General features: G+C 43.6%; 1 protein-coding gene across 2 annotated transcripts in view; it reads left to right on the top strand.

The window, feature by feature from the left end:
• The window catches only part of PARP6 (poly(ADP-ribose) polymerase family member 6), a 45,337-nt gene extending 42,424 nt beyond the window's left edge, over positions 1-2,913 (top strand). For both annotated transcript variants that reach the window (XM_075208335.1, XM_075208334.1), the window contains exons 22-23: positions 1,473-1,557; positions 2,441-2,913. In XM_075208335.1, coding sequence (XP_075064436.1) covers positions 1,473-1,557; positions 2,441-2,543 — 188 coding nt within the window. In that variant the 3' untranslated portion in view covers positions 2,544-2,913. The remainder of the gene's footprint in view (positions 1-1,472; positions 1,558-2,440) is intronic.
• The last annotated feature ends 19,339 nt before the right edge of the window (positions 2,914-22,252 follow it).

Genomic DNA, 22,252 nt, shown 5'->3' with positions numbered 1-22,252 from the left:
CTTACAAAGCTCAGTGATTACAGAGAATCTGTTGCAGCTTGAGGGGGGAGTGAGAATCTGCACTGAGCATGCTCAGGTACTTGGAGTGTATACCAACCAAAAGTTATATGGAGCATGCTCAAATAATTAGCTAGATTGAAATGTATACCCAGGATCCTGACAAATAAATAAGTTTACTGAAGACTCACTTACCCAGTGCCCGTATCCTACCGACATTAACCTTAACCCCTGAAAAACTTCAAAAGAAATACTTCCAAATTATATGTTTCCGTAATTGCATCCACAAATCGAATTTCACTAGGCCATGTCTTTTAAGCACTATATGTTGACAAAGAGACTCAATCCCATATTTTTGTCTTTATCTGCTTCTTTAGTCTTAGAGCCTTTTTCAGACTTTTACAGTGGGAAAAAGTTTTGAACGCTAACATCACCAGTTCTAGAGATACAGTTTATTTGGAGTGCCCTTATAAAGTCCTGTCTAGACGGTACACTCTCCCCACTGTTCCACTTGTTAGCAATCCTTTGATATCCATATTGACATGCTCTGATTTGGTCAGAAGTGCACACCATTACTTCAGGATTAACAGGTCTCTCCAAAATCCTCTGTCACCTTGGAGGTGGTGGGTCAGGTCTGCTCTGCTCTTTTTTGAGCAGAATAAATATGTCAGCTGGCGCTAAACCACTATACTCACACTTATTATGAGATCATCAATCGCAGCTGTAAAGGGATAGTGTCATGTCCCCAAGGATAAATCAATTATATATATAAAAAAAAAAACATATACAGCGCTGCATTATACATATGCAATAACTAAATATTCCAGCTTTTAGTTTGCTGATTTTTAGTCAGAATAGAGAAGTGGAGTCAGTCATTTTGTGGACTGAACCAGTATTTATGCTACCTATCAATTCACTAAGTAGTGACATCACTAAGGCATGAGACACTGAGTGATGGCAAACCTTATTACGGTAATACTAAGCCGGATTGGCGTGAAAGGTACCGTAATAACGGTATTTACGCGCACTATTACCGTAATGACGGTAATAGTGCGCGCGCCGCATTACTTTGGTCAGTAACACCAACAATTGAATATGCCCCAAAATGTATCTTATTTACACTGCAACTTTGCAGTACAACTCACCATGGGACAATTCCTTGATATTTATTTGGGAATAATGAAGTAAAGATTGGGAAATCCATTTCACACAACTGAAACATGGCAAAGGTATGTACAGTGTCAGTATACACTGATGTATGCACGCAGTACACAAATAGGCTCAGAAAACAATTACCGTAAATATTTGTCTTAGTCAAATTGTGTCTGTTCTTTTCCTAATTGTGAAGTTTTGCAGGGTATGCTGTTGCAATATAAATATATGTTGATAAAAAGAGTCTTGCCTAAAAGACTATCATAGCGATACTCAATAGTCCAATATTTACTAACTATAAAATTATCTGTGCTTCTTCATAGTAATAACATCAAAGGATCTACAGAAGCATGGGAATATTTGGGTGTGCCCAGTGTCTGACCACGTCTGTACACGCTTCTTTTTTGTGTGAGTATTATCTTCCCTAATACATGAAACATCACACGGTGTTGTTCGTAATCCTGCCCCGGATACATTGGCAAGGGGAAATCTGCGGAAATTGAGTTCCTATAATAAATTATTATCAGGTTTACATTAACCCAACTCACGATAACTAACAGAACTGACTGTGGCATCAGATGCTGTCATGCTAAAATTGTCCTGGCCTCTTTTGAATCGGTGGAGACAAATTAAATAATAATAATAATTATAAAACCTCTCACAACTGAAACTCGACTGTTGGATGCAATGAAAGCAAAATATTTGTGTAAGTCGCCTTTTTGCGAAATCAGATTCAAACATACAACTTGTTTGCCTACTGCTGAATCAGACAGCGAATTTTGACAGGTGCAGTAATAAGGGTTTCTTGCATCATGTACAGCAAACTACAAGCTCCACAAAAGAGTAGCATTCATGTCCTGAATTGTATGAGTTTTTTTAGGTTAGTTATTTCTAAAATTACTGAACAGACTTGCAGTCATCACTGGAACTAACATTTCTATGTTCACATTGCTGAAAAACAAATCTGCTATAGGGTTAGTAATCCCTAAAGTGTATCACAAACATTTAAGAGTCATTCCTTGTCCTTCAAGTACAAATAACTGAAGGTCATATTTCCAAAATAAACCCCAAGTGTGTTGCACATGGCAATTATATCTTTTCTTTCCTCTGATTTCTTTGACTGTTTTCAATACTTCCTTTCCTATATGCCTCTCATTTTAATCTGTTGGTTTTCCTTGACTAGTAACCCAACTACTTAGTTTATTCATATTGTTTGTGTCCTTTCATATTCTTTTATGTGATTGCCTATGTTACCAGTTGTGAAATCATTGTTTCCCTTCTTTTACCAAAGTTATGAAGATGGCCAGGTGGGGGATGCCAACATTAACACTCAGGACCCCAAAATCCAGAAGGAGATCATGCGAGTGATTGGGACCCAAGTTTACAGTGGATGAGGAATGATAACCTCAGGATTACAGTTGCAACAGAGGGGAGTGGTCTGTCCTCTCTGGGACCAAGAACATGGGGCAATCTGTCAACTGTTTCATGTGAAGGAGATTGGGGGTCATCTGTGTGACCGGATAGACCCTTTTCTGATGTGGAGATAAGGGTGTTGCACAGATCAGGGTCTCCTGTATACAGTAAGATATCATTCTGTGTGGAGATGTTGCAGCCCTGGGACAATTCCTGAAATATATTGACTTTGCCCTGTGTCAGCGCTATCCCCTTCCCATACTTTATCCCAACTCTGAATACTTCTCATTTACAACTCTTTGTTTAACAAAAAAAAGAAAAATGTTAAAAAATAATAAATATGAAGATTTTTTTTGGAGTGGATACCATTTTCTGACCAGTAAGTGTCATAATCCGGAGTGTAATCGATGGGTGAAACCTGAAACAAACAAGGTATCAGCATCCCACTTTAAAGAAAACCCTTTAGTTGGAAATATTTGAAGCATGTGCTTGTTTTTATTTCTATATTGTAGCTTTCATCCAAGTATATGGAAACAGTTACTGTAAATCAGTGTATTTATTCTAATTAATACAATGAAGGTTAACATAGAGGAGGCCTGGCCAACCTGTGGCTCTCTAGGTGTTGTTAAACTACAAACCTCAGCATGCTTTGCCAGTAGCTAGCCTGCATAGAGGAACAACGCTGCAAAATTACTTATACGTTAAATGTATCATTGTGAGGTGTTAACATTCTGTGACAAAAAGCAAGTAATACATGGGATGGAGTGAATTTACCAATTTTGCTGGTATAGTAATCAATAGTCTGTTTTTTTTTAGAGAAATGAATATGAAAGCAAGAGAATTCTGAGGAATAATACAAGAGTCGTTTCTTCCTCTTTTTTAGCACTGTGTGCTTAACGCGTGCATGGTGCCTGCACCACCACCCCTGGATCCACCCCTTTCATTGAATTAAGTGTTTTCATTTTTTTCCCCTAAAATACTGCTCAGTTTAGTCTTATGTATGGCTTAAATTAATCAGGAGAGTGAAAGAACAATAAGCGGCAGATTCAGTTGGCCTGCACACTATTACTGACATTACGGTAATAGTGCGCGTAATTACTGCTAACACAGTAATTTGAACACCGGCTCTGAGCCGTGAGCAGAAAGCAGGCTTAAAATTACCGTATTAACGGTATTAGTTTTAACGCTGCTTTAGTCGAGGCTGAATTGAATCTGCCCCCTAAGGGGTATATGTACTAAACTGTGGGTTTGAAAAAGTTGAAATGTTGCCTATAGCAACCAATCAGAATCTAGCTGTCATTTTGTAGAATGTACTAAATAAATGATAACTAGAATCTGATCGGTTGCTATAGGCAACATATCCACTTTTTCAAGCCCACAGTTTAGTAAATATACCCCTAGGCCTGCCTTTATTTGTGTTACTTTTGTGTGTTTAAAACGTTTCTTTACATCGCTGAGATGCCTATTTCTAGGTGTACTTTAAACAGGAGGGTGTGAAATGACTCCAATTAAAAGTATAGGATGAGATTCAATCTCCCATCTCTGAGCTGGTACGAAAACCAAGTAAGATTTGCCCCTAAAGATACTCCTCTGTTGTAATCTCTGCAAAATAAAATTTTGCTTTTCCACTGTTCCACAAAATTTGGAGCGCTTAATCTGTAGTTTTCAAGGAACGCCTTCCCTCCAAACAACTCATACCATCGGCCAGAGGAAAATTTTACTCCTTCGCAAAAACACCACCATCTTGATCCACATACTTATCTACATTAGCAGAAATCTAGATGCATTACACAAAGAAGGTAACTGACCTAGCCAAGGATGGTTTTTGTACCGCATTCTGTTTTTGTTTTTCATAAACGAACTTAGTATGTCTATAACAGCAAGATATTTTGAGATTTAAAATTGCATCAAAATTGAGAATTAGGAAAAAAGGGAGGCAATAACAGGTGCTACACAATAATGTTACAAAGGTAAAGTCGTCTGATGAATCCAAGATAAATAAAAAACAATGACAGCAAAGTTGCACTTTTGTCACAGTTACAATTACATCACAATTACAATCACAATTACAATTTAAGCTATGTGTAGGATCATACTGCAAGTGCGTCCTCCTGTACAATTGTGCATGCAGGACCACCAACTTTTAATGCCAAAAGTATTGCCATGGCAAGATGGTGTCTGTAGTCATTGTGTGTCTTTTTTTTGTAAAAAAAAAACATACATAGGAAGGGGAGGTGGGTAGCCCAGGGATAGGGCGAGGGGGGTCAAGGGTAAAGGGTAAGTTTTTTTATTCAGGTAGTTCCAGGTACAGGAGACTGATACGAGTTGAACCATGGTGTCCACAATTCCCGAAATTTGGGTACAGTGTTATTCAAGAGAGCGGTAATATGTTCCATAGAGAAGATAAACCAAATACGATTAAGTAGTTCTGTCTTGGAAGGTGAAGTGGGTTGCTTCCATGCTCTCGCAATAAGTAATTTGGATGCCTGACATATGTGTGCTATTAGACGGTTGTCGGCCTTACTTATATCAAGGTTGGTTTAGTAATATCTCGGTAGGTACCTTAGGGACTCTAATGCCAGTTACCTTGTGTGCAAAGCCCAGAGTAAGATCCCAGAAGGTTTGAATGATAGGGCATTCCCACCAAATGTGTAGGAAAGTGCCTTGGTCACTGCAAAGGCATAGACATTGGTCTGATACTGACGAATACATACGGTGACGTTTTTCTGGGACCAGGTACCAACGTGAATATATTATATAATAGTTTTCCTGTATATCTGCATTGATGGAGACCTTAGCTGTTCTTACGTGGATGATGGACCACTCCTCGCTGTCCAATGAAACCCCCAGGTCACGTTGCCACACGTCTTTGTGAGGCTCAAGTGTTTGGTTGGGTGGGGCTGTAAGCATGTAGTACATAATTGAAATATTGCCTCTGCGTACTGCAGAATATATACAATTTCATTCAAATTAGGAGAATATGCGAAGCATTAGTAGAACGGCTTTTCTGATTGTACAAAATTCTGTATTTGTATGTATTGAAAATGTGTTGAATGGGATGGATAACATTTGTTCCGAATTTCTTCTTATGAAACGGGCTGTTTCCCCCACAATGTGTAGGAAGCGCTCAATCTTATGCGTTCTCCACCAACCGGAGACCTCATCTGACCTATGAATAGTGATTCACTTTATAAAATTGCTCTGCCTTATGTAAAGCAATGCTGCTTCATATTATTTATGCATGCTACAACCTGTCTTGTATGATTCATTTTCTATTGATTGGGACTCCATGTTAGAAGATCTTCTTCCTATGAGGAATGACGGCTGTTTTACAGGCTTGAATATTTGTACCATTTGGTGAGTGTGCACCCCTTAGGGGTTAAGTGTAACCCTTGACTTCACGTGGTGTTCCTGTATGAGTGCATGGATAATCTAGGGTTTTCCCTTTGCCATCTTGATATATCTACAGACTGCACTATTTTTTGGTTGTTCTCTTTTTATTTTTTATTTTTTATGTTTGATCTACGAGGAACATTGAGCCCAATGGGACTCTTCTAGCAGATTCAATACTTCGTCTAATGGAACGTAGGACTTTGAACTTTTTTTACCACTAACTTTTTAACCACTACATTTTGACCATTGTCCTTTGTTCTTGCATTATTGATTTTATCTCGGATTGGCGCTTGTCTGCAATTTATCTGTTTGTTCGACCTTATCTGACCTACCTGGTGGGAACAGTGGGTGAGTCCAAATAGGCATCAGGGGAGACGGATAGGGGGCCAAATTATTGATTTTGTTGGCCAGGTCCCATGTGGTTAATGTGAAGGATATAGAAGGACAAGTGTATGCTGAGGCCAGTCTATAGGTTTTGGGAAGCCGTGGCAAGTGAGGCACAGGTGCATCTGGGGTCAGTGCGTTTTTAATGTCCATCCATTTTTTGAGGTGCCACGAGATAATATTGGTAAGCTGAGTAGCTAAGTGATATTCATGTAGTAACGGTATACTCAGGCCTCCTGCCTCTTTGGGTTTGGACAGTAGAGTCTTGCTTAGTCTGGGTTTCTTTCCCCACCGTATAAAGCGATTGCATGTTGATTGAAGTGTTATTGGTACTGGAAGTGCCTGGAATAAATAAAGTAGGTGGGGAGAATATTGATTTTGATAACCTGAATTCTGCCTACCCAGGGAATGTACATGGGTTCCCATTTGGATAAGTCTTGTTGAATGTTTGTTAATAAGGGCAGGCAGTTCGATCTATATAGTCCAGAAAAATGTCTGGTGATGTTTACCCCCAAATATCTGATTGAGTGAGGGCGCCACTGGAAAGTGTAGGACGCTTGGAGAGTTTCTCCGTTGGTGCGTGGGATATGAAGTAATACCGCTTCAGATTTAGAGTCATTAATTTTATAGCTGTATAGCTTGACAAAGTTCAATAGTTCTAACATTAGGTTCAGGAGAGAAACGACTGGGTTTGTCAGTGTTAATAAGACATCGTCTGCGTAGAGAGATATTTTGTAATGGTCAGATCCCAAGGAGATGCCTGTTATATCTGGGTTAAGGTGTATTTTGGCTGCCAGGGGTTCAATGCATAGGATGATCAAGAGTGGGGATAGCGGTACATCCTTGTCTCATGCCGTTGTGCAATTGGATGTGATTGGAGACCTGGCCATTGGTCATGACCCGCAAGGTGGGGCTAGTGTATAGGGCTGTAATGGCTTGTAGAAAATGACCTTGGAGACCAAATGCCTCCAACGCGGAGAACATGAAGGGCCAAGAGACCCTATCAAACGCTTTCTTTGCGTCCAAGGTATGAAGCAGCGAGGGGATTTTGTTTATGTTAGCATAGTGAGCTAAATTAGTTACTCTACGAGTGTTGTCTGGTGCCTGCCTGTTAGGAATAAATCCCACCTGGTCAGGATCTATGAATTCAGCCAGGACTCCATTCAATCTGTTGGCTAGGATTTTGGCGAAGAGTTTGATATCTGTGTTGAGAAGGGAAATAGGATGGTAGTTTGCGCAATTGGTGTTCTCCTTGTCCGGTTTAGGTAGGACTATAATTGTGGACGAGGTAGAGTCAGTGTGAAAAGTGTCGCCATGTAGTATTGCGTTGAATAAAAGAGCGAGTTTAGGGAGCAGTTTGGGGGCAAATGTTTTATAAAAGGCCATAGTAAAACCATCTGGGCCTGGTGCTTTAGATGGTTTCTGTGAGTAAAGAGCAAGTTTAATCTCTTCTTCAGTTATGTCCTCAGACAACCCCTGTAACGATACTGGTGGTATTACCTGAAGCCCAATAGCCGAGTAGATATCCAGAGAGTAGTCAGACGTTTGCCGGGTCGGTACACAAGCGGGTAGTCACAGATACAGGTAGCAGGAGCTGAGCAAGCAGAATACTCAAGCATATATCTAAACCAGGAAGTGCCATTTATAGGCCCAAACAGGAAACAGGATCCAAGATGGTTTCTCTTTGATTCCAAACTGGCCATCTTGGATAAGGGCAAATCTAAGGGCACGTTTGCAAATACAGAGATCTCTAGTGGCCGGAGGTGCAAATGTCAAGGTAATTATTTACAGTATTCTCCCCTTTCAATAACGTCCTCTGGACGGTGCTTTGCAGAGTTTCTCCTTGTATCTTTGATGTAATTCACGCAGTAATCGAGGTGCATGGACATTCTCTTCTGGTTCCCATGAATTGTCTTCTGGTCCATATCCCTGCCATTGTATCAAATACTGAAGTCTATTTCTAAATATTCGAGAATCTAGTATTTTCTCTACCAGAAATTCTTCATGTTCATCAATTTGAACAGGATCTGGAGGAGGCAAGGTACGACCAGGAAATGGATTTGAAACTACTGGCTTCAGTAAGGAAACATGAAAGACAGGATGAACCTTCATAGATCCTGGGAGTTCAAGTCGAAAGGCAGATGAACTGACTTGGGCCAAAATTTTAAAAGGACCTATATATTTCGGTCCTAATTTAGGAGTAGGCACGCTTACTTTTAGGTTTCTTGTAAAAAGCCAAACATCGTCACCAACATTTAAAACTGGTGCAGCTTTACGATGTCTGTCTGCAATTCTCTTATAACTGTCCTGTGCATGTTGCAATGTCTCTCTTAGTACTTCAAGATTATTCTGTAGTGACTCTAGTCTGGATGTAACAGCAGGTATGGCAGAATCATTTGGAAAATTGGGGAGTAGGCTTGGATGATAACCCAAATTGGTATAAAAAGGACTTTGTCTTGTGGATGAGTGTTGTGAGTTGTTGTATGAAAACTCTGCCATTGGCAGAACGTTAGTCCAGTCATCTTGCAGATGGCGAATGTAGCACCGTAGGTATTGTTCTAAAGTCTGATTGGTGCGTTCTGTCTGTCCATTGGATTGAGGATGGAAAGCAGTTGATAATTTGATATTAATATTAAGAGCACTACAAAACTGCTTCCAAAAACGTGAAGTAAATTGTACTCCTCGGTCAGAGACTACATCATCAGGGACTCCATGTAGACGAAACACTTCCTTGATTAGTAATTCTGCTGTTTCTTTTGCAGAAGGAAGTCCACAACAGGGCACAAAATGAGCCATTTTTGTGAGTCGATCTACAACCACCAGAATTGTAGTCATACCCTTTGATGAAGGTAAATCCACAATAAAATCCATGGAAATTGAACCCCATGGACGAGAAGGAACTGGCAAAGGGCTGTAAGAGTCCAAGTGGAGCAGTGCGGGGAGTCTTAAACCGGGCACAAGTACTGCAGGATGATGCAAATCTTTTGACATCCTCCATGTATTTCGGCCACCAGAAGTAACGGGATAATAATTCATGCGTCTTCCAAACACCTTTATGGCCTCCCAGTCTAGAGTCATGGACAAATTGCAGTACTCTTAATCGTGCTGCTGCTGGTACATACAAGCGATGTCCATACTTCCAAATGTTATCTCGATAGGTCAAGTGTAAATCTGTAGGGGGTTCTAAAAGGATCGGATCAGTTCTATAACCCTCTTTGATGTCAGACAGCAACTCACCAGTGCCAATAGCTCCCAGGAAATTTGACTTAGAGAGGATTGTCTTTTCCGGATCAAGCTGTGGTGAGTCTTCCATGTATGTCCTGGATAGAGCATCAGCTTTCCCATTTCGGGATCCAGGTCTATACGAGATAACAAAATCAAAACGATTAAGAAATAAACTCCATCTGGCTTGTCGCGGAGAAAGTCTTTTGGCAGACCGAACAAACTCTAGATTCCGGTGCTCAGTAAGCACGGTAATTTGATGTGCAGCACCTTCAAGCAAATGTCTCCATTCAGTAAATGCAGCCGCAATGGCTAATAGTTCCTTACTTCCCACATCATAATTTCTTTCTGAAGCAGTCATTTGACGAGAGAAAAAAGCACATGGATGTAATAACATCTTCTCTCCTATTCTCTGTGATAATATTGGCCCTACTGCTGAATCTGAAGCATCTGCCTCAATGATGAAAGGAAGTTCTGGGTTGGGATATATTAATATGAGATCTGTAGTAAACTTTGTCTTAAGCAGAGAAAAAGCCCCTTCAGCTTCTGGAGACCAATGGAAAGACGATCCCTTCTTAGTTAGTTGAGTAATTTGCGTCACAATCTTGGAAAAGTCTTTAATGAAACGTCTATAGAAGTTGGCAAACCTTACAAACCTTTGTACCTCTTTTACGTTTCTTGGAGCTGGCCAATCTACTATAGCCTGGACCTTGCTAGGGTCCATTTTCAAACCTTGAGGTGAGATGATATAGCCCAAGAACTGAATCTGTGTTTGGTGGAATTCACACTTCTCCAACTTAATGTACAAACAGTGTCTGCGAAGACATTCCAGTACAGTTCGAACCTGTTGTTGATGCTCCTCTTGGGAATTTGAGAAAATTAGTATGTCATCGAGATAAATGACAACAAATTGGTCAATGAAATCTTTAAAAACATCATTCATGAAATGTTGGAATGTAGCAGGAGCATTTCACAGTCCAAAGGGCATCACCAGATGTTCAAAATGTCCATATTTACATCGAAAGGCAGTCTTCCATTCATCGCCAGATCGTATGCGAACTAAATTGTATGCCCCTCGTAGATCTAATTTTGTGAAAATTCTTGCTGAGCGAAGCCTCTCCAGTAATTCTGAAATTAGTGGGAGTGGATAGCGGTTCTTGATTGTCACTTTATTCAACGCTCTATAGTCAATACATGGTCGTAATGAACCATCCTTCTTTTTCACAAAGAAAATAGGTGCACCTGCTGGAGATGTAGAAGGATGAATAAAAACTTTTTCCAAACTTTCATCCACATAATTCTTGAGGACCTTTAACTCTGGCTCGGCTAATGGATAAATACGTCCAAAGGGTATAGAAGTCCCAGGTAATAAATCCACAGGACAATCATAGGGTCTGTGAGGTGGTAATTTGTCAGCATTCCTCTTACTACAGACATCAGAAAAGTCCTTATATTGTGGAGGTAGCTGGTCCAAAACATGAGGAGGGGAATTATATAACTTGCTCACCTCTTCAACAGAGGATTCAGGTTTAGTCTCCGGAGCATATGTTTCTTGTGAAAATGAAATAGTTTTTGATTCCCAGTTAATGGATGGATTATTTGCAGCCAACCAAGGAATTCCCAGAATAATAGGAAACTGGGGAGAAGAGATCAGTAAGAATGTCTGAGTCTCATGATGATTTGGCTCAATTACAAGGTCCAGGGGTTCGGTTTCATGAGTAACTGGACCAGAGTTCAAAGGAGAACCATCCACCGTTTCCATTAATACTGGTATCTGTTTCTCTCTAAATTCAATCTTATTTCTCTTAGCAAACATAATGTCCATAAAATTGCCGTTCGCACCAGAGTCCACCATTGCTGTACTGGAAATGCAGTGTGCACCGTTCTAGAATCGAATTGTAATTGAGAAATGTGAGTTATTATTTCCCTTATTCTTTTCAGTTGATGCTAAAGAGGAGAGACAAGGAATAATTGCATTCACATGCTGAGGAATGTTGGAAATCACAGACTCCTGGTCTGAAAAGTCTGCATCTGCTAAGGTAGCCACTGTCTTCTGAGGTCTTCTAGGACAATTTGAGACATAATGTCCTGGTTTGCCACAATAAAGGCACAAGTTTTCTTGACGTCGTTGCACCCTTTTCTCATTGGAACTACGTTTGTGAAGTGTGTCTACTTGCATGGGTTCAGACTCAAATTCTTTAGTGGATTTTACCTCAGAATTCCCATAATAGTTTGAAGTTGTGGGTTCTCGATAACTGGGGTATGTCCAGGTTAAGGCCTTCCTTTCTTGTCGTCTCTCAATCAGACGAGCATCAATTTGAATGCAATGGATAATTAAAGGCTCAAGTTCAGTTGGTGCCTCTGCTCAGGCTAATTCATCTTTAATGGTCTCAGACAGTCCCCTACGGTAGACAGACAGCTGTGCCTCAGAATTCCTAGTAGTATCAAGGACCCATCTTCAAAAGTCTGCAATATATTCCACAACTGAGCGTCTCCTCTGACGTAATTTCAATAATGTCTTTTCAGCAGTATCTTTCCGGTTCGGATCATCAAAGGTTTGTTTCATTACTTTGAGGAAGTCATCAAATTTCTCTACTATTGGACTAGAAGTTTCAATATAAGGAGAAGCCCATGCAAGGGCAGTGTCCTTAAGTAGCAAAAGCATACACCGCACCTTTGACTTTTCAGACTGGAAATGGGACTCATATAGTTGGAAATGCAGCTGGCATTGATTGATAAATCCGCAAGGGATGGTGAAGTTACAGGCACTTGTGGTGACCCCTTCTCCAACTTGAGATACGTTCCTCTTGATGAGACAGTCTAATTAGAAATTCCTGGAAACCACTATGTGCGTCACAGGTTTTTTGTGAGATAACTTGAAACTCTTGCTTAACCTGTGCCTCAAGAGTCACAAAACTGTCCTTCAGGAATTTCAGCTCTGCCTGGCATTCAATTAGCATGGCGGTTAAACTTTCCACGCGCCGCTTAATAGGTATTTCTTCGGCGGGATCCATTTCAAGGCTTGAGTATCCTATAACGATACTGGTGGTATTACCTGAAGCCCAATAGCCAAGGAGATATCCAGAGAGTAGTCAGACGTTAGCCGGGTCGGTACACAAGCGGGTAGTCAGACGTTTGCCGTGTCAGTACACAAGCGGGTAGTCAGACGTTTTGCCGGGTCAGTACACAAGTGGGTAGTCAGACATTAGCTGGGTCAATACACAAGTAGGTAGTCACAGATGCAAGGTAGAGTAGCAGGTAGCAGGAGCTGAGCAAGCAGAATACTCAAGCATATGTCTGAACCAGGAAGTGCCATTTATAGGCCCAAACAGGAAACAGGATCCAAGATAGTTTCTCTTTGATTCCAAACTGGCCATCTTGGATAAGGGCAAATCTAAGGGCAAGTTTGCAAATATAGAGACTTCTAGTGGTCGGAGGTGCAAATGTCAAGGTAATTCCTTACAACCCCTTGTCACTCACCGGACTGTGAGTGCTTCTTCCCGGACATTTAGGAACCGTGGCCGTCCTCCATCCTGAGGGACTGCGCATGCGCAGCCCTTTCTATTTCTCCGGTGTATGTTCCTTTGGCTTGATTGGCAGATCAGGCGGCCTCCCTATGTTGGGCGCCTGTGGTCGTCGCCGCGTTGCCTGGTCTTGGGGTCTCGTTCCCCGTGGGTCTCTGGGGGTGTTCCTGTGTTTCCTTGTTTGTTCAGCCCTGCTGATTCCTGTGGTTTCCAAGCCACTTCTGCCTCTGTGGTTTCCAGACCACTTCTACTCCTGTGGTTCCCATACCACTTCTACCATCAACTATATCATCGTGACTGTGAGCTGATTCCTATCCGCTGCCTCCGTGCACTACAGTCTTCTAACCACTTCAACTCTACTATGTATTATTGGGACTGTTAGCTGATTCCTATCCGCTGCCTCCGTGCACTTCAGTCTCCTATTCACTTCCATTCACCTGTTCCTGATTGTGACTGCCAGCTGATTCCTATCCGCTGCCTCCATGCACTACAGTCTTCATCCTGCAACTCGTCTGTGTTTCATCATCGTGACTGCTGCTGATTCTTATCCGCTGCCTCTGTGCACTACAGTCTTCAACCTGCAACTCGTCTGTGTTTCATCATCGTGACTGCTGCTGATTCCTATCCGCTGCCTCCGTGCACTACAGTCTTCAACCTGCAACCCGTTTGTGTTTCATTGTGACTGTTTGGCTGATTCCTATCCGCTGCCTCTGGGCGCTTCAGTCTTCAGTTCTTGTCAACTCTCCCGTGTTTCCCTGAGTCTACTGCCTATGGTGCTACCCGCTATTCTCCGTGATCAACAGTTCCAGTTCAACTCTGCTCTCCTGTGTCCCATCGTTACTGCACCTGCTGGTTGCTATTGGCTACCTCCGTGTTCCCGCAGAGACCCGCTGTTACTACTCCTCAGCGCGACTTATTCATCTACTGCTGATCCGCTCTCCACGCTTTCCTGTGTTTCCCTGCTGGTCTACCTACCTGTGCGCTGCACCTACTAGACCACCGCTTCACCCATCCAGGGACTTCGCATCCTGCCGGCCTCCTGCCGTTCAGGTATCTCTGCACTCCTGACTGACTGCCTTCTCCTGAACCACGGTATGCCTGCTTCTCATTGACTGTGCTGTGTATTGCATACCTTGCTGGACTGTGTTGGTTCTCCTCTGGAGTGTGCTATCCGCTGAGTCTATTGCCATCATTGACTGTGTTAACTTATGCTGGACTACTTCAAGAGACTTTTCTATATTGGCAGTATTGCTCAGTTATCTATACATTAATATTGTGCATATTACTGTGGTTCAAAGTCAAGGTGCCCGTGTATATCTTGTGTTGCAGTTTCTCCCCGTGCACCTCCTCACATATATATTCAGTGGTACAACTTGCTGAAGGCAGACCACTGACTCCTGTTTACAGTTTCACCTGTTCCAGTATCCTCTCACATAGCAGTGGTACATCTTGCTAACGCAGACCACTGACTCCCCGGATACCTCCACTTGGATTCCATTCCTTCACTCTGACAGCGGTACAACTTGCTATCCGCAGACCGCTGACTCTCATCACCTCCTCGTTTCTGTTGGACATTCCTCCTCACTATAGCAGTGGTACAACTTGCTACCGCAGACCACTGACTACCTTCACGTGTCCTTTGTCCATACAGTTCCTCGTGTATTACTACCTCCATATTGCCAGTGCTGCTAGTCATAGACTTTCCTGAGCATCTCATCATCTGCTATTTCCTGTTCCGTGATCACCCTGCTACCAGAGTACCATATTACCACCTATTCTGCTCTGGTAAGCCTATCACCTGGTGATCCCTGGGTAAAGACTCCTAGTGCCCGTGACAGTAAGATCAGGCCATGACAGACCCAGATACGGAACCTACTGCTAAAGAGATGCTGCAGCATCTGGTCAGCCGTGTGGAGCAACAGGATGCTCGCCAACAGCTGTTACTTCAATGTTACCAATCGTTAACCTCCCAAGGAACATCTGGACAGACTGTTACAGCTAGTATTGAAGCTCCTGTGCTTTCCTCCGTTTCCCCAGTGCCATCCCAGGTGTCTACAGCTCCTACGCTTCACCTGCCTACTCCGTCAAAATATGACGGGGACCCCAAAACTTGTAGAGGTTTCCTTAACCAATGTTCAGTCCATTTTGAACTCCAACCTCAAAATTTTTCTACCCATCGTTCCAGAGTGGCCTATCTTATCTCATTGTTTTCTGGACAAGCCCTGGCTTGGGCCTCCCCTCTGTGGGAAAGAAACGATCCAATTCTACAAGATAGTGCCAAATTCATTTCCACGCTCCGAAGTGTGTTCGATGAACCAGGTCGTGTGACCTCCGCTGCTTCCAGCATTCTTCGTTTGCGACAAGGCTCCCATACAGTAGGACAGTATGTCATTCAATTTAGGATCTTAGCCTCTGAACTTCAGTGGAACACTGAAGCATTAGTTGCCGCCTTCTGGCAGGGGCTCTCCGATAAAATTAAAGATGCACTGACTACCCAAGAGCTTCCTTCGTCACTAGAAGATTTGATCTCTCTTTGCCATCGTGTAGACATGAGATTTCGTGAAAGAGAATCTGAGAAAACAACTTCTGCTAAAGCACCTCTTCGTTTAAACCCTCAATTTCGTCCAGTTTCACCTTCTGTGATTCCCATGGAGATAGGACGTTCCAAATTATCTTTAGAAGAGAGGAAACGAAGAGTAAAGAATAGACTCTGTATCTATTGTGCTGATTCCACACATATGCTCAGTTCTTGCCCTAAGAAATCGGGAAATGCCAGGCCCTAACTAGTTCTGGAGAGGTGAAGTTAGGGTCCCTGGAGTCCTCTCCATTGTCTATGAAATCTAAAGTCTGCGCTTTCGATGTTACGATTTCCTTTGCTACCAAATCCTTTGAGTCACAGGCATTGATTGATTCCGGAGCAGCAGGAAATTTCATTTCTAAATCACTAGTGAATCAATGGTCCCTACCAGTGATCACTTTAAAAACACCCATTACTGTGACGGCTATAGATGGATCACGTCTCATCAATGGTCTCATCACCCAGAGTACGTCTCCAGTAACCCTTCAGATTGGTGTACTACACCATGAAGAAATTTCGTTTTTAATTCTTCCTGTTACGACAAGTCCGATTGTCTTAGGCCTTCCATGGCTTCAATGTCACTCTCCCCAGATTGACTGGCGCACCCCTCAAGTTACGTCTTGGGGGCCTGAATGTCACCATCGTTGTCTCTCTCAAGTTATTCCTCTTAAAGTACAGCAATCTTCCATCTCATCTTCCTCCCCGGGACTCCCTCCTCAGTATGCTTCATTTGCCGATGTGTTTGATAAAGCTCAGTCTGAACGTCTTCCTCCTCATCGTTCTTGGGATTGTCCGATCGACCTTCTACCTGGCAAGACTCCTCCCAGGGGTCGGGTCTATCCTCTCTCGTTACCTGAAACTCAAGCCACATCTGAGTACATACAGGAGAATCTCCAGCGTGGGTTCATTCGACCTTCCACCTCTCCCGCTGGAGCTGGGTTCTTCTTCGTCAAAAAGAAGGATGGATCATTACGCCCTTGTATAGATTTTCGTGGACTCAACGCCATTACTATCAAGAATCGGTATCCCATTCCGCTGATCACTGAGCTATTTGATCGCATCAAGGGAGCTCGGATATTTACTAAGTTGGATCTTCGTGGTGCCTACAATTTAATTAGAATCCGTTCCGGTGACGAATGGAAGACCGCGTTTAACACCAGAGATGGGCATTACGAATATTTAGTAATGCCCTTCGGGCTGTGTAATGCCCCCGCGGTTTTCCAGGGTTTCATCAATGAGATCTTTCGGGACTTATTATATGTATGTGTCGTTGTCTACCTGGACGACATATTGATCTTCTCACAGGACCTGCCTTCTCATCACCAACATGTGGCAGAGGTCCTCTCCAGACTACGGAAAAACTCGTTGTTCTGTAAATTGGAAAAATGTTCATTCGAGTTACCCCAGATTCCATTCTTGGGGTATATAGTTTCCGGAGTTGGCCTGAAGATGGATCCAGACAAAGTAAATGCTGTACTACATTGGCCTCAGCCAACTACTCTTCGTGCCATCCAGCGTTTTTTAGGTTTTGCCAATTACTATAGACGCTTCATTCAAGACTTTTCATCCATTGCATCTCCCATTGTGGCCTTAACTCGGAAAGGGGCTAATACTAAGCAATGGTCATCTGAGGCTCTCCAAGCCTTTCAAATCCTCAAAGAGTCCTTCTCGTCTGCTCCCATTCTGCGACAACCTGATGTGACACTCCCCTTCTTCCTAGAAGTAGATGCCTCTAATGTGGGCTTGGGAGCTATTCTCTCCCAACGCTCGGAGCAACAAAAATTACATCCTTGTGCCTTCTACTCTCGGGGTCTTCTGCCCGCAGAGAAAAACTATACTATCGGGGACAAGGAGTTGCTGGCCATCAAAGCTGCATTAGAGGAATGGAGATACTTGTTGGAAGGAGCTCGCCATCCGGTGACGATCTTCACGGATCATAAGAACTTGTCATATTTGCAATCTGCTCAATGCTTGAACCCTCGTCAAGCAAGATGGTCTCTTTTCTTTTCCCGTTTTGAATTAATCATAACCTTCAAACCAGCTGCTAAGAACAAGAAAGCTGACGCTCTATCTCGAGCTTTTGTGACGTCCTCTGATGTAGAAGAGGTTCCCAACCATGCTATTCTAGACCCCAAATGTATTTCTCTGGCTGCTTCATCCACCAAAATGCTACCATTTGGGAAGACCCTCGTGCCTCCTACTCTGAGGAGGAAAATCCTTTCGTGGTTCCATGCCTCTCGTTTTTCTGGACACGCCGGTGAACATAAGACCTTGGAGATTCTCTCTCGTAGTTACTGGTGGCCTTCAATGAGGAGAGACGTCAAAGAGTTTATTGCTTCCTGTGATTTATGTTCTCAGTTCAAATCCTCCCGCAGAACTCCAGCAGGGTTGCTGCGACCACTACCCATTCCGTCCAAGCCTTGGACCCATATTAGTATGGATTTCGTTACTGATTTGCCACCAAGTAAGAATCACAATACTATTTGGGTAGTGGTAGACAGATTTTCGAAGATGGCTCATTTCGTCCCTCTGTCCGGTTTACCTTCCTCGTCTACTCTGGCTGAACATTTCATTAAAGAAATCTTCCGCATCCATGGATGTCCGTCTGAGATTGTGTCAGATAGAGGAGTACAATTCGTTTCCAGATTCTGGCGGGCCCTTTGTAAAACCTTGGGCATACGATTAGCACTCTCATCGTCTTACCATCCGCAATCTAACGGACAAACGGAACGAGTCAATCAAGATCTTGAGACTTTTATTAGGATGTTCTCTTCAGCCAACCAAGACAACTGGGTAGAATTGCTCCCTTGGGCTGAATTCGCCCATAACAACATGTACCATGAGTCATCATCCAAAACTCCATTCTTTGTGGTCTACGGTCACCATCCGTCTTTTCCGGAATTTCCTGCCCTCCCGCCCACCCAAGTTCCTGCTGTGGAGACTGCTTGTCAAACCTTCAAAAATATCTGGTCTCAGGTCAAAACCTGTTTAAAGAAGACATCTAATAAATATAAGTCTTTCGCAGATAAGAAGAGGCGGGCTATTCCACCACTAAAAATTGGAGATCGTGTCTGGTTATCTACCAAAAATATTCGTTTGAAGGTTCCATCTATGAAATTCGCCCCTCGTTTTATTGGTCCATATAGGATCATTCAAGTTATCAATCCAGTATGTGTTAAACTTCTTCTTCCTAAGAATCTTCGGATTTCCAATGCCTTCCATGTGTCCTTGCTCAAACCTCTCATCATCAACCGTTTCTCGACTCCTCCCTCAGCACCACAGCCAGTTCAAGTTCATCAGGAGGAGGATTTCGAGATTACTGAGGTATTGGATGCAAAAATTTCGCGAGGAGTCCTCCGTTTCCTCGTTCATTGGAAGGGCTTTGGTCCTGAAGAGCGTTCATGGATCAAAGCTGAAGATCTTAATGCTCCTGCCCTTCTGAAGAAGTTTTATTCCAAAAATCCGGACAAGCCCGGTTCCAGGCGTTCTGTGCCCACCTTTAAAAGGGGGGGTACTGTCACTCACCGGACTGTGAGTGCTTCTTCCCGGACATTTAGGAACCGTGGCCGTCCTCCATCCTGAGGGACTGCGCATGCGCAGCCCTTTCTATTTCTCCGGTGTATGTTCCTTTGGCTTGATTGGCAGATCAGGCGGCCTCCCTATGTTGGGCGCCTGTGGTCGTCGCCGCGTTGCCTGGTCTTGGGGTCTCGTTCCCCGTGGGTCTCTGGGGGTGTTCCTGTGTTTCCTTGTTTGTTCAGCCCTGCTGATTCCTGTGGTTTCCAAGCCACTTCTGCCTCTGTGGTTTCCAGACCACTTCTACTCCTGTGGTTCCCATACCACTTCTACCATCAACTATATCATCGTGACTGTGAGCTGATTCCTATCCGCTGCCTCCGTGCACTACAGTCTTCTAACCACTTCAACTCTACTATGTATTATTGGGACTGTTAGCTGATTCCTATCCGCTGCCTCCGTGCACTTCAGTCTCCTATTCACTTCCATTCACCTGTTCCTGATTGTGACTGCCAGCTGATTCCTATCCGCTGCCTCCATGCACTACAGTCTTCATCCTGCAACTCGTCTGTGTTTCATCATCGTGACTGCTGCTGATTCTTATCCGCTGCCTCTGTGCACTACAGTCTTCAACCTGCAACTCGTCTGTGTTTCATCATCGTGACTGCTGCTGATTCCTATCCGCTGCCTCCGTGCACTACAGTCTTCAACCTGCAACCCGTTTGTGTTTCATTGTGACTGTTTGGCTGATTCCTATCCGCTGCCTCTGGGCGCTTCAGTCTTCAGTTCTTGTCAACTCTCCCGTGTTTCCCTGAGTCTACTGCCTATGGTGCTACCCGCTATTCTCCGTGATCAACAGTTCCAGTTCAACTCTGCTCTCCTGTGTCCCATCGTTACTGCACCTGCTGGTTGCTATTGGCTACCTCCGTGTTCCCGCAGAGACCCGCTGTTACTACTCCTCAGCGCGACTTATTCATCTACTGCTGATCCGCTCTCCACGCTTTCCTGTGTTTCCCTGCTGGTCTACCTACCTGTGCGCTGCACCTACTAGACCACCGCTTCACCCATCCAGGGACTTCGCATCCTGCCGGCCTCCTGCCGTTCAGGTATCTCTGCACTCCTGACTGACTGCCTTCTCCTGAACCACGGTATGCCTGCTTCTCATTGACTGTGCTGTGTATTGCATACCTTGCTGGACTGTGTTGGTTCTCCTCTGGAGTGTGCTATCCGCTGAGTCTATTGCCATCATTGACTGTGTTAACTTATGCTGGACTACTTCAAGAGACTTTTCTATATTGGCAGTATTGCTCAGTTATCTATACATTAATATTGTGCATATTACTGTGGTTCAAAGTCAAGGTGCCCGTGTATATCTTGTGTTGCAGTTTCTCCCCGTGCACCTCCTCACATATATATTCAGTGGTACAACTTGCTGAAGGCAGACCACTGACTCCTGTTTACAGTTTCACCTGTTCCAGTATCCTCTCACATAGCAGTGGTACATCTTGCTAACGCAGACCACTGACTCCCCGGATACCTCCACTTGGATTCCATTCCTTCACTCTGACAGCGGTACAACTTGCTATCCGCAGACCGCTGACTCTCATCACCTCCTCGTTTCTGTTGGACATTCCTCCTCACTATAGCAGTGGTACAACTTGCTACCGCAGACCACTGACTACCTTCACGTGTCCTTTGTCCATACAGTTCCTCGTGTATTACTACCTCCATATTGCCAGTGCTGCTAGTCATAGACTTTCCTGAGCATCTCATCATCTGCTATTTCCTGTTCCGTGATCACCCTGCTACCAGAGTACCATATTACCACCTATTCTGCTCTGGTAAGCCTATCACCTGGTGATCCCTGGGTAAAGACTCCTAGTGCCCGTGACACCCCTCTGCATTAGTCAGACTTAGTGTCGGTAGATGGCAGGAACGCAGATAGTTGGTAGTGTCAGAGATGTGTGTGTCAGTAGCACCCTGGGCTGGTAGATTTTAAAGAGTCTAGTAGCAGGAACGAAAGGTTTTGTTAATTTCCAAGGGGTCGTAGTACAGTATGCCCCTTGAGTCCCGAATGGCAAAAATTGTTTGAGAGACCCGTTTGGCCTTAAGGCTGTTTGCTAGAAGCGAATCTGCTTTGTTGCATTTTTCATAGAACTTCTGTCCCAGCCAATGGAGGCTCTTTTCCGTATTTTCGGCTATGAGGTGGCTAAGTTTACCCATGCATTTTAGTTAGCTGCGTTAGATTCTGTGTGGAGTGAGTGTGTTTATGTTGTGTTTCAAGTGTGATGATGCGTGAAGAGAGTGAATCAATCTGCTCCATCCGTGGTTTTTTACAGGTTGATGCAAATTTAATGACCTCCTTTTGAATTACTGCTTTGTGTGCCTCACACGTAATGGGGATATGAACATCCTTGGTAGTGTTAATCTCTAAATATGCATCCAGTTTGTCGTTCAATAGGCTTTGGAAGCGTGGAAGCCTAAGAAGTGCTCCATTCAGCTTCCATGTAGCTCCCAAACCCCCAGTTGGGATGAATATCGGCTGAGATTAAAGAGGACATTAGATGTGTACAGCAGAGGAGCACATTGATTCTAGAATATGAGTTGTGTGGGTGAGAATAGAAGGTGTAGTCCCTAGCAGAGAGGTAGGTAGCACGCCATGTTTCGAACAAGCCCGCCTCCACGATGTGTTTGTTAAGGGGTTTAAAACCTGGGGTGTGTGCCCGGATTGTTGAACGATCTAAGGTTTGGGAGAGTATTTATTAAAATCACCTCCCAACAGGACCCTACCCGATTGGTGGGAATGGAGTTCACAAAATAAAGTGTGAAAAAAGGAGGAGTGACCTGTGTTGGGAGCATATGTCATCATCAGCGTTATGGGTAGGGAGCCGATCTTACCTAATATAATGAGGAAGCAACCGTCAGCATCGGTGACTATCTTGGATACTGTGAGGGGGACGGAATGACGTATCATAATAGCGACCCTGTGATGTTTGGAAGCTAGTAGACCATGGGGTATCTCCTGGAGGACAGCAAGGAGTGGTGATCCTTTTTGAAGTGAGTCTCCTGCAGGTAT

Source organism: Mixophyes fleayi, chromosome 4, assembly GCF_038048845.1.
Source record: "Mixophyes fleayi isolate aMixFle1 chromosome 4, aMixFle1.hap1, whole genome shotgun sequence".
NCBI classification, from domain to species: domain Eukaryota; kingdom Metazoa; phylum Chordata; class Amphibia; order Anura; family Limnodynastidae; genus Mixophyes; species Mixophyes fleayi.
This window is presented reverse-complemented; position numbering and strand designations above follow the sequence as displayed.